The 14,244-nt window shown below is 41.1% G+C and overlaps 1 protein-coding gene across 21 annotated transcripts in view; it reads right to left on the reverse strand.

The window, feature by feature from the left end:
- Positions 1-14,244, reverse strand: part of macf1 (microtubule actin crosslinking factor 1) — a 319,723-nt gene that overhangs the window by 168,392 nt on the left and 137,087 nt on the right. For all 21 annotated transcript variants that reach the window (XM_062962874.1, XM_062962875.1, XM_062962878.1 and 18 more), the window contains 4 exons: positions 4,211-4,377; positions 1,041-1,153; positions 797-903; positions 586-705 (listed from right to left, as the gene is read on the reverse strand). In XM_062962874.1, the coding sequence (XP_062818944.1) occupies positions 586-705; positions 797-903; positions 1,041-1,153; positions 4,211-4,377 (507 nt within the window). The remainder of the gene's footprint in view (positions 1-585; positions 706-796; positions 904-1,040; positions 1,154-4,210; positions 4,378-14,244) is intronic.

Genomic DNA, 14,244 nt, shown 5'->3' on the forward strand with positions numbered 1-14,244 from the left:
TTGCTCCCCTCCAACATCTATCCTCTAGACTGCACCACTATCTTATGACCCTGTTCTTTGTGGTTTTATTCTTATTTCCTTCTCACCCCAAGTTTTAACTTAATGTTCATGTGGCCCGCTCTTGTTTTTATTGTTTCCCTGACTTTGCATTGTAATGTTTATTATTATCTATTGTATTGTTCACTGTGTTGTGATGTGCTGTTCTTTTATATTTTGTTATATTGTATTGTTCTGGGCATGGCCCCATGTAAGCCGCCCCGAGTCCCCGTTGGGGAGATGGTGGCGGGGTATAAATAAAGTTTTTATTATTATTATTATTATTATTATTATTATTATTATTATTATTATTATTATTATTGTCACACCCTGGACTCACACAGATATTTATTTACCTTCCTTGCCTAGTTTCTCCATGCCTCACAACCTCTGAGGATGCCTGCCATAGATGTGGGCGAAACGTCAGGAGAGAATAGTACTTCTGGAACATGGCCACACAGTCCGAAAGACATACAACAACCCTGTGCTCCCGGCCATGAAAGCCTTCGACAACACAACGTGAGTAGAGTTTGCAGGCTTTATTCTTACCTTAAGCTCCACCGGGTTCTGGGGGAAGGACTTGTCGGACATGATGATGGTGTGCTGCTTGACCCAGGAGAGGAGGCTCTCCACGCTGCCCTGATATTCCGTCCACCTCCGGTCCACTTCCTGCAGAAAAAGAGAAGGAAGAAAGGGGAACGAATGGCCGAGGAAGGCAGCTTACCCACCGGAGGGAAAGAGAATGGGAAGACGGACTCACGGTGGCGCTGATCCCGTCTCCTCCTTCCGGGACTTTGGGAAAGGCATCGTAGATGGAAGACACGTACGTGATCACGGACTTCTCGTCAGGAGAATCCACATCGACATCTGCAGAGAGGAGAACAAGCGGGAAGGTAGTTTGTCTCTAGTTTTGTGCTGAAAGCAGGGCCACTCTCCTCTGCCTTCACTGAGATGGAAGCTGTCCCTTCCCGTCTCCCTCTGCAGTCACTCTTCCCGATGCCCACCTTCTGCGTCTAGAAGCCTGGTGACGCCCAGCCGCTCAGCGATCTCGAAGGCCTGCTCCAGGTTCTCCCGGCTGCTCTGGATTTCCACTCTCTGCATATCCACCAGGTCAGGCCTGAAGGAGACACAAAAGGAGGCAGTTGGGTACTTGCAGGCTGCAGCTGCCAGATAAATGCATGCTATAGATCAGGGGTCCTCAAACTTTTTAAACCGAGGGCCAGTCCACAATCCTTCAGACTGTTGAGGGGCCGGATTATCATTTGGAAAAAAAAATACAAACAAATTCATATGCACACTGCACATGTCTTATCTGTAGTGCAAAAACAACAACAACAAGAACAATGAAAGAACAATACAAAATTTAAAAATAAAAACAATTTTAACCAACATACATTGATCAGGATTTCAATATATTTTTTATTAGGAAAAATAAAAAAGTGGGGGGAAGGGGTATTTTTCTTTTACAAGTAAAGTGGGAGAACAATATCAACAATACAACAAATTAGAAGAATACACAAAGATGAAGATTGGTAAGTCAAGAACTCCCCTCTCCCAACCATCCTACCCCTTATCCCATTCCTACCCTTCTACCTTTTCCTTCACTTACCATACCTGAAACATCTACCCACACTTACTGTACTCCCTTATAGATTTTTCCTACTATCCTATCATCTCTATTGTTCATTGATCAGGATTTCAATGGGAAGTGTGGTCCTGCTTCTGGCCAATGAGATAGTCAAGTTAATTAGGATTGTTGTTGTTGTTGTGTGCCTTCAAGTCATTTCAGACTTTGGGCGAGCCTAAGTCTAAAATTTATTTATTTATTATTTATTTATTTACCGCATTTATTTACTACATTTGTATCACACCCTTCTCACCCCAAAGGGGACTCAGAGTGGCTTACAAATTATATGTACATACAATATATTATATTATTAGCATAGCACAATATTAGCATTATATATTACTTTATTGAACTATACCACTATACTGTAATATTATGAGTAATATTATATGTAATATAGAATATATAATTAATATTATTATGTGGTATCATTATTAGTGTTATATTGTATTACATTATAATATTATTATCAATATTATATGTATATACAATATATTATATTATAAAACTGAGGGCGGCGGCCAGGTAAATGACCTCGGATCCGGCCCCTGGGCCTTAGTTTGGGGACCCCTGCTATAGATAAATGCAGTTTCCAGATAAATGCATGCTTGTCCAAATGTATCTCCTCCTATGAACCACTTAGGTTCTTGAGATCATCGGGAGAGGCCCTGCTCTCGGTCCCACCTGCCTCGCAGGCTCGGCTAGTGGGAATGAGGGACAGGGCCTTCTCGGTAGTGGCTCCCTGGCTAAGGAATGTAAGCCCCAACACACCTAAGTTTTAGGAAAGCAGTCAAGACATGGCTGTGTACTCAAGGATTTGGGGAATATATATCTAAGGTGATATGGCTGAATCAAGGCGTACGCAAAAGGCGTCAGCGGATAAATCTAATTACCCATGCATTTAAATATTTTTATAATTCATTTTTATAGAGTTAATATAACTTTTAATTGATTTTGGTATTGTTATTGTTTTATCGAACTGTCGCTGTTTATTGAATGTGTTTTTGGGGCAATGGAATTTGCCAACTGTTGTAAGCCGCCCTGAATCCCTATGGGTGAGAAGGGCGGGGTAGATTTTTTTTTTTCGTGTCAGGAGCAACTGGAGTTGCTTCTGGAGTGAGAGAATTGGCCGTCTGCAGGGACGTTGCCCAGGGGACACCCGGATGTTTTGATGTTTTACCATCCTTGTGGGAGGCTTCTCTCATGTCCCTGAAAGTTGGAGCTGAGAGAGGGAGCTCATCTGTGCTCTCCCCGGGTGGGATTCGAACCTGGCAGCCTTCAGGTCAGCAACCCAACCTTCAAGTCATGAGGCTTTTATCCCCTAGGCCACTGGAGGCTCCTCAGGGATAGAAATGATGTAAATATAAATAAATAAATAAATAAATAAATAATACAGGAGGGAAGAAAGGCCTCAAAGGCAGCCTCACTGGGCTCTCCGTCAAAACACTCAGCTTAGAAACTGAAGGATAATAAGCAAGAGAACCTCTGCGTAAGTGCAGTGTGCCCCAATCTTGTGACATGGAATGGCCAGAATACACTCAGGGATTACAGTCAGCATTTGTAAACACACATAAGTCATGCTATGTGTGCAAGACCAAACAATTTTCTCCATTGTATAACAGATACGTTTTTCTGAGTGTGGCAGAGAGGAGTTGCACAAACAGTTTCTTCATCTGTGCCATCTCTGTGCGAGCTGGGCATTGTGCATTGCAGCCGTGAATATTGTATTTTGGATTGTACTTGCGTATTCTATATTTTGCACTGTGGTTGTGTACAGTGTTCCCTCACTACTTCGCGGTTCACTTTTCGTGGATTCACTGTTTTGCGTTTTTTCAATAAACTCTAAAAGACTATTATAAATCATAAAAATTACAATTTACAGCCTAAGGAAGGGAGGAAGGAGAAGCCAAAGGGAGAGAAAAGGAGCCCAAGCGGCAACGGGAGGAGAAGGAGGCGATTTATCAATACACGATTGGTTGATAAAGACTTAAAATAGTGTATAACTACTAAAATAATGTATAAATATTAAAATAAATATAGTGCCCCTACTTTGCAGATTATCACTTATTGCGGGTGGTCCTGGAACCTAACCCCAGCGATAATTATGGGACCACTGTATCCTATACTCTCACACTCTCACACATCCTATCCTTTTGCACTGCAGTTGTGCATCCACTGTGATTGCAAATTGCAATTCCGCATCCCATACCTTGCACCATGCATTGTGCAATGTTCAATGGAACTCAGCCATTGGTATTGTGTCATTATTCTACACATAGGCTATAGTATATGGTCATATGTAGGTATTTTGACCATGCTAAAGGGATGCTGGATTGGAATTCAAGAGTTTTTGCTGCCTTGAGCATTTTCAGAATCAAATTCCCAAACTTAAAATGGAAAGCCCTGAGGCCTAGAACTCCAGTTACATCAAGGGCAATTCCTGGAACCAGGAATACCTTTGGAACTTTTAGCGTATTTCAGAGGGCATTGTATGGGATCCTAGAACGTATTAGGCCACTTAGGATAGGAGAGGGGAGTCTGGCGCACCTGTATCTGTGGATGATGGCGTTGAACATCTTCCCGTCATTCCAGCAGGACGAGAAGTTGGTGCACTTGACCGGCACATATCCCGCCGTCACTTTTTGCGTCCAGAGGAGCAGCTTCTCTTTGGCGGTCAAGTCCCCAGTCGTTCCGCTGATGTAGATGTCGGAGATCTAGAGGAGAAACATGGAAATGTGAAGAGAAATGCACCAGATGTAAAAAAGAGACTCAAAGTGGCTCACAATGACACAATACACTATACCATATATACTCGAGTATAAGCCGACCCGAATATAAGCCGAGGCACCTAATTTTACCACAAAAAACTGGGAAAAGATTGACTCCAGTATAAGCCGAGGGTGGGATATTTCAGAAATAAAATTACATTAATTGAGGCATCAGTAGGTTAAATGTTTTTGAATATTTACATAAAGCTCAAATTTAAGATAAGACTGTCCAACTCTGATCAAATCATTATTCTCATCTTCTTCAATGTAAATCTGCTTATGTATCCTTTTAATAATAATAGAGTAAAATAATACATGTAATAATAATAATAATAATAATAATAATAATAATAAATACAGGAAAATAATACAAGTAATAATAGAATAAAATAATAAATGCAATAATAATAAGATCAGAGTGAAATAATAAATGTATTAATAATAAAAAAAATTCATCCAAAAATACATCACATAGTCCTAAACACTTGGGAAGTGTTCGACTTGTGATTTTGTGATATGAAATCCAGCATATCTATCTTGTTTGCTGTGTCATGCAACGTCATTGTGTCAATAATAATAATAAAAATAGGGTAAAATAAATGTAATAGTAGCAACAATAATAGAGAAAAATAATAAATGTAATAATACCAATAATAATAGAGAAAAATAATTAATGTATCATATATTCTCAAGTATAAGCTGACCCAAATATAAGTCAACCAGGACCCTCACCCGAGTATAAGCCGAGGGGGGCTTTTTCAGTCTTAAAAAGAGGGCTGAAAAACTAGGCTTATACTTGAGTATATACAGTAATATCAAACCTTAAAATATACAAGAATTAAAATGGAATTAAACATGAATACTTAAGACCCTTAAACCCAATTTTAAAACGTGTCCATAGCTCAAACCACAGCACCCCCTTGAACTTAAAAAAACTCCTTCTTTTGAAGGAAGCTCTTTATTTTTACACTCTTGCTACTATAATCATAATATGTTGTAACTTGAAAATCATGGGTGTTCATTTGGAAGTCCCAATAGCCGGATCTAACTGCATTCTGACTCTAAAGATCCCATGTCTCCAATATTATTTTGCTTTGTCACGTGCCTTGATGTCTTTCACATTCCCAACATAAATTCTTAATGTTCTTATATGTCTTCAACAGTTTGGAATCAGGTACCAAAAAGTTTCATTTGAGGCAGCCAAGGGTTTGTTTGTTGTTTTGCTGGCTCTGATGCTCCTTGGCTCCTCTATCTGCTTGCTATCTCTTGCTTTTTAACGCTTTGCATGTATTATTAGGTGCCAACGGCCCCGATTTTTATCTCCGAAGCTGGGCTTGTGGGGTCTTGCAAGGAGACAGTAAGGTGGGAGCTCACTGACAGATGTTCTTATTAAATGGTTCAAAAAGTTGGTACCAGTTGCACAAAACAAGGAGGGGTTTTCCACTGTTGCAGCAATGGAGCCTCGGGTCTTTGGATGCAGCTGCACTGCAGAATGAATTCGCTTTGAGACAGCTTTAATGGCCATGACTCAATGCTATAGAATTATGTAGCTTGCAGTTTCCCAAAGTCCTTGGTCTCTTCTGCCAAAGAGTGCCACACTATAACTTCTAGATTGCTGTGAATTTTCTTGGCTGTACGGCCACATTCCAGAAGCATTCTCTCCTGACGTTTCGCCCACATCTATAACAGGCACCCTCAGAAGTGTGTGAGGTCCTTTGGAAACTAGGCTTCTAGGATTCAGTAGCATTGAGACATGGCAGTTAAAGTGGCATCACACCGGATCCTTTCTACTGTGAGCCCTAAAGTGCCGGAAACTGAATATTAAAAGCAATAAATGGCCATGCCGGCTGGGGGATTTGGGGCTTTGCAGTCCAAGAATGACTTCCTCAAACTCCAATCTTGTGGCATTGAGTTCCATTGGTTCTCAGGAGACTTCTAACTCAATATAGGTAAAGGTAAAGGTTTTCCCCTGACGTTAAGTCCAGTCGTGACCAACTCTGGGGGTTGGTGCTCATCTCCATTTCTAAGCCGAAGAGCCGGCGCTGTCTGTAGACACCTCCAAGGTCATGTGGCCGGCATGACTGCATGGAGCGCCGTTACCTTCCCGCCGGAGCGGTACGTATTGATCTACTCACATTGGCATGTTTTCGAACTGCTAGGTTGGCAGGAGAGTTTCTATACTTAAAATAGAAACTCCCAAATTCCAAAGCATCGAGCAATGGCACTTAACTGGGTTCCAATGGCATTAATTCTGCAATGTAATTCTGCAAGGATGAACAAAGAGGCTACTTATGTGGTAGAGTCTCCTTCTCTGGAAGGTTCCAAAACAGAGGCTGGATGGCCATCTGTCAGGAGGGTTTTGATTGTGTCTTCCTTTATGGCAGAAGGGTTGGACTGGATGGCCTTTGGGGGTCCCTTCCAACTCAATAGTGCTATAATTTCATTATAAAATACTCACAACAAACAGCAACAGTAACTGGCCAAGAGCGAAGCTGTGGCCTTTAAAAAATTGTGAGCAAAAGGTTTTTCAGAGTCAGTTTTCTCTCCTTTTTGAACGATGGAGAAGGATAGACCAGGGGCAGAATAGGATCCAGGCAACATCTGTGCAGCTATGCGTAAAGTCACTGTTCCTCGGGTCAGATATCACTTCAACCATAATGGATGCAGATAGCTTAAATAGCCCATCCATCTCTATTACAGAAGCAAGCCAGATATTGTGCATTTCCATATTATTTGGCACCTTATCAGGTATCCACACTACAGAGTTTATAGCAGTTTGCTGCCGCTTTAAGCATCTTGGCTCCATCGTATAGAACAGGGGTCCCCAAACTAAGGGCCGGGGGCCGGATGCGGCCCTCCGAGGTCATTTACTTGGCCCCTGCCCTCAGTTTTATAATATAATATATTGTATATACATATAATATTGATAATAATATTATAATATAATACAATATAACACTAATAATAATACAATATAATAATATTAATTATATATTCTATATTACATATAATATTATTAATAACATTACAGTATAGTGGTATAGTTCAATATAGTAATATATAATGCTAATATTGTGCTATGATAATAATATAATATATTGTATGTACATATAATTTGTAAGCCACTCTGAGTCCCCTTTGGGATGAGAAGGATGTGATATAAATGTAGTAAATAAATGCAGTAAATAAATAATAAATAAATTTTAGACTTAGGCTCACCCAAAGTCTGAAATGACTTGAAGGCACACAACAACAACAACAACAACCCTAATTAACTTGACTATCTCATTGGCCAGAAGCAGGACCACACTTCCCATTGAAATCATGATAAATGTATGTTGGTTATTTTTTTAAAAAAATTTAAATATTGTATTGTTCTTTCATTGTTGTTGTTGTTGTTGTTGTTGTTGTTGTTTTTGCACTACAAATAAGACATATGCAGTGTGCATTGGAATTTGTTTGTATTTTTTTTCAAATGATAATCCGGCCCCTCAACAGTCTGAAGGATTGTGGACTGGCCCTCGGCTTAAAAAGTTTGAGGACCCCTGGTATAGAATATTGGGATTCCTTATATTGTTGTTGTTGTTGTTGTTGTTTATTATGTTTATTTATGCCCCGCTTTTTCTCTCCACAAGAAGACTTATAGCAGCTTACATAAACATTAAAACAGAATTAAATATATTGTCAAAGGCTTTCATGGCCGGAATCACTGAGTTGCTGTGAGTCTTACAGGCTGTATGACCATGTATACCTCACAACCTCTGAGGATGCCTGCCACATATGTGGGCGAAACGTCAGGAGAGAAAGCTTCTGTGACATGGCCATACAGCCCGAAAGACTCACAGCAACACAGAATTAAATATCATTAGTATTCAAAATTGTTGAAATCCATAAAAACATATTCAAACCATAGAGGTTCAACTAGACCTGAAAGATGCTTTTAAAAGCTATGTCTTGACTTAGGGTCCAAAAAGGAATCCAAAGATGGTTGAATGCAAAGCTGAATTCGCATCAGGGGTCAATTAGCAGAATTCTTTGCTAATGAGCTCTAAGCATTGACTTGAATTACAGCACAAGGACCGTCTGAGTGCATTGGATGGACCCTAGTAAACTACAGATCCCAGGATCCCATAAGGTTAAGCCGTGAGAGTTGAAATGAGACTCAGGTGTGCAACCACTGTCTCCGTATCCATAAGCGATGGGCATTTTTTGCCTTTTCTGCATGATTGTGGACTACAACTCCCAAAGTTCCCACGGAAATTGCATACCAAACACAACTGTAAGGCCAGAGCTATGCAATGCGCTTAATAAAAGTCAACACCAACACAAAATTACTGAAGAAGTGTTTGTTATAAAGCCTGGAGCACTGAGGAACGGTGAGCTGGTGGAAAGACCTAAAATGCCATATCGAGAACCACATAAAGGGTCTCATCTGCGTTGATGATTATATGGTTCTTTGCAAACTACAGGTTTGGTTCAGTTTCACACAAACGCACCCCTTGGCTTTCAAATCAGTTTCCCGAAGCTCCTTGCATGCAAAGAAACATGTTTATCCAACAATGAAAAGCTGTAAAAACAGGAACGGAGCACTCCTCGTACAAAGCCAGCCTTTGAAAACCAGCAGAAACCTGCAAAACCAGCCGTGTTAATTGCAATAATATGCCTTCAAGAGTGCATCCGCACTCAGTAATTATATCAGCTTGAACCAACTTCAACAGCCGTGGTTTCTTCCTATGGAAATATGAGCTTCTATAGTTTGGGGAGAATGCACTTTGGAGCCTTTCATACTTTAGTTCAAAGAACTCTCAAAACTCCAGAAAGCAATAAAAGTGGCAAAAAACCTTTGCATTTGCACAAAGTAGTATCCAACTTTCTTTCTCTAAATACTATTTATTATCATTATATTAGGGTTAGGGTTAAGGATGTTGCTTTGCTTTCCTTCAAATATTTACATCAAGCTCTAATTTAAGATAAGACTGTCTAACTCTGATTAAATCATTAGTCTCATCTTCTTCAATGTAAATGTGCTTATGTATCCTTTTAATAATAAAGTAAAGTAAAGAGTAAAATAATACATGTAATAATAATAAATACAGGAAAATAATACGTGTAATAAAAATAGAGTAGAATAATAAATGTAGTAATAATAATAAGATCAGAGTGAAATAATAAATGTATTATTATTATTATTATTATTATTAATAATAATAATAATAATAATAATAATAATAATAATAATAACTTTATTTTTATACCCCGCCCCATCTCCCCGAAGGGACTCGGGGCAGCTTACATGGGGCGGCTTACATGGGGCCTCTATTTTTATTATTATTATTAATAATAATAATAAAAATAGAGTAAAATAAATGTAATAGTAGCAACCATAATAGAGTACAATAATAAATGTAATAATACCAATAATAATAGGTAAAGGTAAAGGTTTTCCCCTGACGTTAAGTCCAGTCGTGATCTACTCTGGGAATTGGTGCTCTTCTCCATTTCTAAGCCAAAGAGCCGGCGTTGTCCATAGACACCTCCAAGATCATGTGGCCGGCATGACTGCATGGAGCGCCGTTACCTTCCCGCCGGAGCGGTACCTACTTATCTACTCACATTGGTATGTTTTCGAACTGCTAGGTTGGCAGGAGCTGGGGCTAACATTGGGCGCTCATTCCGCTCCCGGGATTTGAACCTGGCACCTTTTGGTCTGCAAGTTCAGCAGCTCAGCGCTTTAACACACTGCGCCACCAGGGGCCCCAATAATAATAGAGAAAAATAATACATGTACCATATATTCCCAAGTATAAACTGAGCCAAATATAAGCCAACCAGAATCCTCACTCGAGTATAAGCCGAGGGGGGGGGGGGGGGTTACATCCTGTTTTTAACATCTTATGCTGTAAGTTGATTTTTATGATGGTTTTATTGATATTGATGTTTTACTGTTGGAATAATTGTTTTATCGTTTTATTGCTGTATGTTTCGTGCTCGGTCCCCATGTAAGCCGCTCCGAGTCCCCACTGGGGAGATGGGGCGGGGTATAAAAATAAAGTTGTTGTTATTATTATTATTATTATCCTAAAAAAAGGGCTGAAAAACTAGGCTTATACTCGAGTATATACAGTATTATTTGAAACACAATGAGATGAGTCCATAGCAGACACTCTGCTGACTGTTGTACTGGATCACACGCCAGACACTTCCCAAATCTCTAGGGCTGCTTATTATTATTATTATTATCATTATATCATCATCATCATCATCATCATCATTAGCATCATCATCAAACTACACATCCCAGGATCCTATAGCATTGAGTCATTAAATTAGACATGAGGTAGGTCCCTCAAAGAGGAGCTCCTGAAGCAGCTTCCCCTTTTGTTTTGGGGCAGATGACCGTATTATGATAATTTAATGCGCACCCTCATTTTGGCCAGGACCTTTAGCCCCAAAAGGTGAGCATTAGATCCGCATCAGTAGGATATATCTGTTCAATTCTCCACTGTCTATACCAGCGATGGACAATTACAGAGGGTCCTGGGGACAAAAATTAGAAAAAGAGCTTCATTTGGTTTTTTTTAAGGTCTCCAATTTACTATTTAAGATTTCCACATTGGGAGACTTCCCAGAGAGTTGATTCAGGCAGAAGAAGGGCAACCAGGGAAATAGCGAAGGGCCGATGGCCACAGAAATGGCCTCGGAGGGTGGGCAACATGTCCCACCAATTCCTGAGCCCATATTGCTTTATTTTCCTCTTTGGGAGAGGCTGGAAGGCAAAGGCACACAGGGGGGAACGAATGGCAACGACGACGGCACACTGACCCAGTTTCCAACAAAAGGAGAATGAAAGAAGGAAGGGGCTGATGGGTTTGGAAAGCGCTCTGCGCACTTGAGAGCGCAACCACACACCTTGGAGGCAGAAGGCATGTGCTGGCAAAGGCGGAGAAGCTCCCTCCTGATTATTGGGTGGATTGCCACTCCTTTCGCTCCAAGAAAGAAAGGAAGGAAGGGGGGGAAAGGAAAGATGGGCAATAATCCAGGTATGTGGGTTGGTTCCTAAGGAGGATGGGAGAATGGTAAACCTGGCATTTAGGGAAAAGCTAAATTTGCACACTGCAGACCTCTTGCAGAGGTCTTGGACCCATGTGGAAGCAGCTATGCAGGACTAGATTAGACAATGTACAATGAAATTAAATGCCACCCCCAATATGCATTCCCAATATGCATTCCCCATCCTTCCGCATTCTAATCGCGATTGCACAACCCCTCATGTCACATCAGTGTGAAGCCATAGGTAAAGGTAAAGGTTTCTCCTGACGTTAAGTCCAGTTGTGACTGACTCTGGGGGTTGGTGCTCATCTCCATTTCTAAGCCGAAGAGCCGGCGTTGTCCGTAGACACCACCAAGGTCATGTGGTCGGCATGACTGCATGAAGCGCCGTTACCTTCCTGACGGAGCGGTACCTATTGATCTACTCTCATTTGTATGTTTTCGAACTGCTAGGTTGGCAGGAGCTGGGGCTAATTCCGCTCCCGGGATTTGAACCTGGGACCTTTTGGTCCGCAAGTTCAGCAGCTCAGCGCTTTAACACACTGTGCCACCTGGGACCCCATTTTTTATATATTATTATTATAAAACATTCTTAATCGGAATGGCTGAGAGCTGCAAATCTGTGTGTCTTTAAGCTGCCTGACAATTTATGATGATCTTTTGAATTTTTCATGGGATTTTCTTAGACAAATAACACTTCTGAAATACAGCCCTCAGCATCTAGTATTCCTCAGTAGTCTCCCACCCAAAGACTAACCAAGGCTGACCATACTTAGCTTCCAAGATTAGAAGTCCAATCTCCTTTATACTTTTTTGCATTTGTCCAAAACCTCTTCACTCAAACCATTACCGGTAAATGCACTGCTTTTGTGCACAATGCACCGTTTTGCACGAAATTGACTGTTTTGTAGAAAATTTCAAGGATTTTTTCCCACGAAAAAAGTATTTTTAGAACAAGCACATTTTCATGCCAAAAAAATATTACTGTGAAAAATAAATTTGCATGTTTTCGAACTGCTAGGTTGGCAGGAGCTGGGGCTAACAGCGGGCGCTCATTCCGCTCCCGGAATTTGAACCTGGGACCTTTTGGTCTGCAAGTTCAGCCGCTCAGCGCTTTAACGCACTGTGCCACCAGAGCTCAATATAGAGCTCAATATAATAACAGCTCTAGGGTAAAAGAATTGCTGGACATTGTGCTAGAATACGAAGAACACAAGCAACAGGAAAGCTGGTCTTTCCAGTATTACGGTAATAATGCAGGGAATGGATCATACCCTTCTTTTCTGAGCTGCTGCATCCCTTGCTTCTCAGTCCAAAGATTGAGACACAACGATGCAACATCTGTCTGTGCAAAAGAGTGTGCGAAAAATGATGCTGCTATTTTTGAATGCAGATCAATAACGGCCACTTGCGGATAGATTTCCAAGGCTGAGCCAAAGGATGGGAAGTATCTTCCAAACAATGGATCTACCTGGATGCATCTATGCAGTTCTTAAAAACATAAACTACATGCCACTTGTCTACCAAGGGAAAAGTTGAGGCAACTCTAATTAAAAAGCCAGTTTTCTGACAAAATAGTCAGACGGGAAAGGGATGCTTGAGCACCCCTCATTCTGATGGTTCAACGGACACAAACTTTACTCCATGCAAAAAAAATGATTGCAAATATCCTGCCTAAAATAACTTTCAATTTAGGTTTATAAGGGGTACATGAATCAGCAAGGGATGCTGTGTTCAGACTTGGGTCCCACCTCCAAGGTATTTCATTTTGGCATGTAAATCTGAAACTGTTCTGGACCCAAGCCTTTCAGACAAGGGAGACTCAACCTGTATTTAGGGAGTGATCGCGATTCCATGTATCTCATTTGAACTACAAATCCCAGGCTGGAGTGATAGGGTGCATGTACTTTGCAGAACCAATGCAGTTTGACCCATTTAAAACCCCATGTCTTAATGCTACGGCATCCTAGAAGTCATAATTTCAAAAGGTCTTTGGACTTCTCTGACGAAGGACCAAACCACAACACCAGAAGTCCAGGGAAGTTCAAGTGGCACCAAACTGCATTGATTCTCCACTTAAGACTGCCATGGCTAAAAGCAAGGTAACTCTGGGCGTTGTAGTTTTCTAAGGCTTTTCGCCTTCGCTGACGAAGGAAGGGCCCTGCTAATTCACCAAACTACAACACCCAGAAGTCGATAGCATCGAACCAGGGCAGCTCAAGTGGTGCCAAACTGCATTAATTCTTCACTTAAGACTACTATAGCTAAATGCAAGGTGACTCTGGGTGTTGTAGTCTTCTAAGGCTTTTCGTTTTCACTAACAAAGGAAGAGCCCTGCTAATTCACCAAACTACAACACCCAGAAGTCGACAGCATTGAACCAGGGCAGTTCAAGTGGCACCAAACTGCATTGATTCTCCACTTAAGACTGCCATGGCTAAATGCAAGGTAACTCTGGGCGTTGTAGTTTTCTAAGGCTTTTCGCCTTCGCTGACGAAGGAAGGGCCCTGTTGCCTCACCAAACTACAACTCTCAGGATTCCATTGCATTGAACCATGGCAGTTCCAAGTGCCGTCAAACTACATTAATTCAACAGTGTAGATGCATCTGGCTCTCATACTGGTGCAGCGCGTATTGTGCCACATTAGCAGCAGTTGCGGCATATCCATCTCTGTTGTGTGTGTGTGTGTGTGTGTGTGGGTCTTAGCAGCCAAGTCAAATGAGGATTCAGCATCCCTTGCCAGCCTCCCCTTGTTTCCTTCT

This window comes from Anolis carolinensis, unplaced genomic scaffold, assembly GCF_035594765.1.
Source record: "Anolis carolinensis isolate JA03-04 unplaced genomic scaffold, rAnoCar3.1.pri scaffold_10, whole genome shotgun sequence".
NCBI lineage: Eukaryota > Metazoa > Chordata > Lepidosauria > Squamata > Dactyloidae > Anolis > Anolis carolinensis.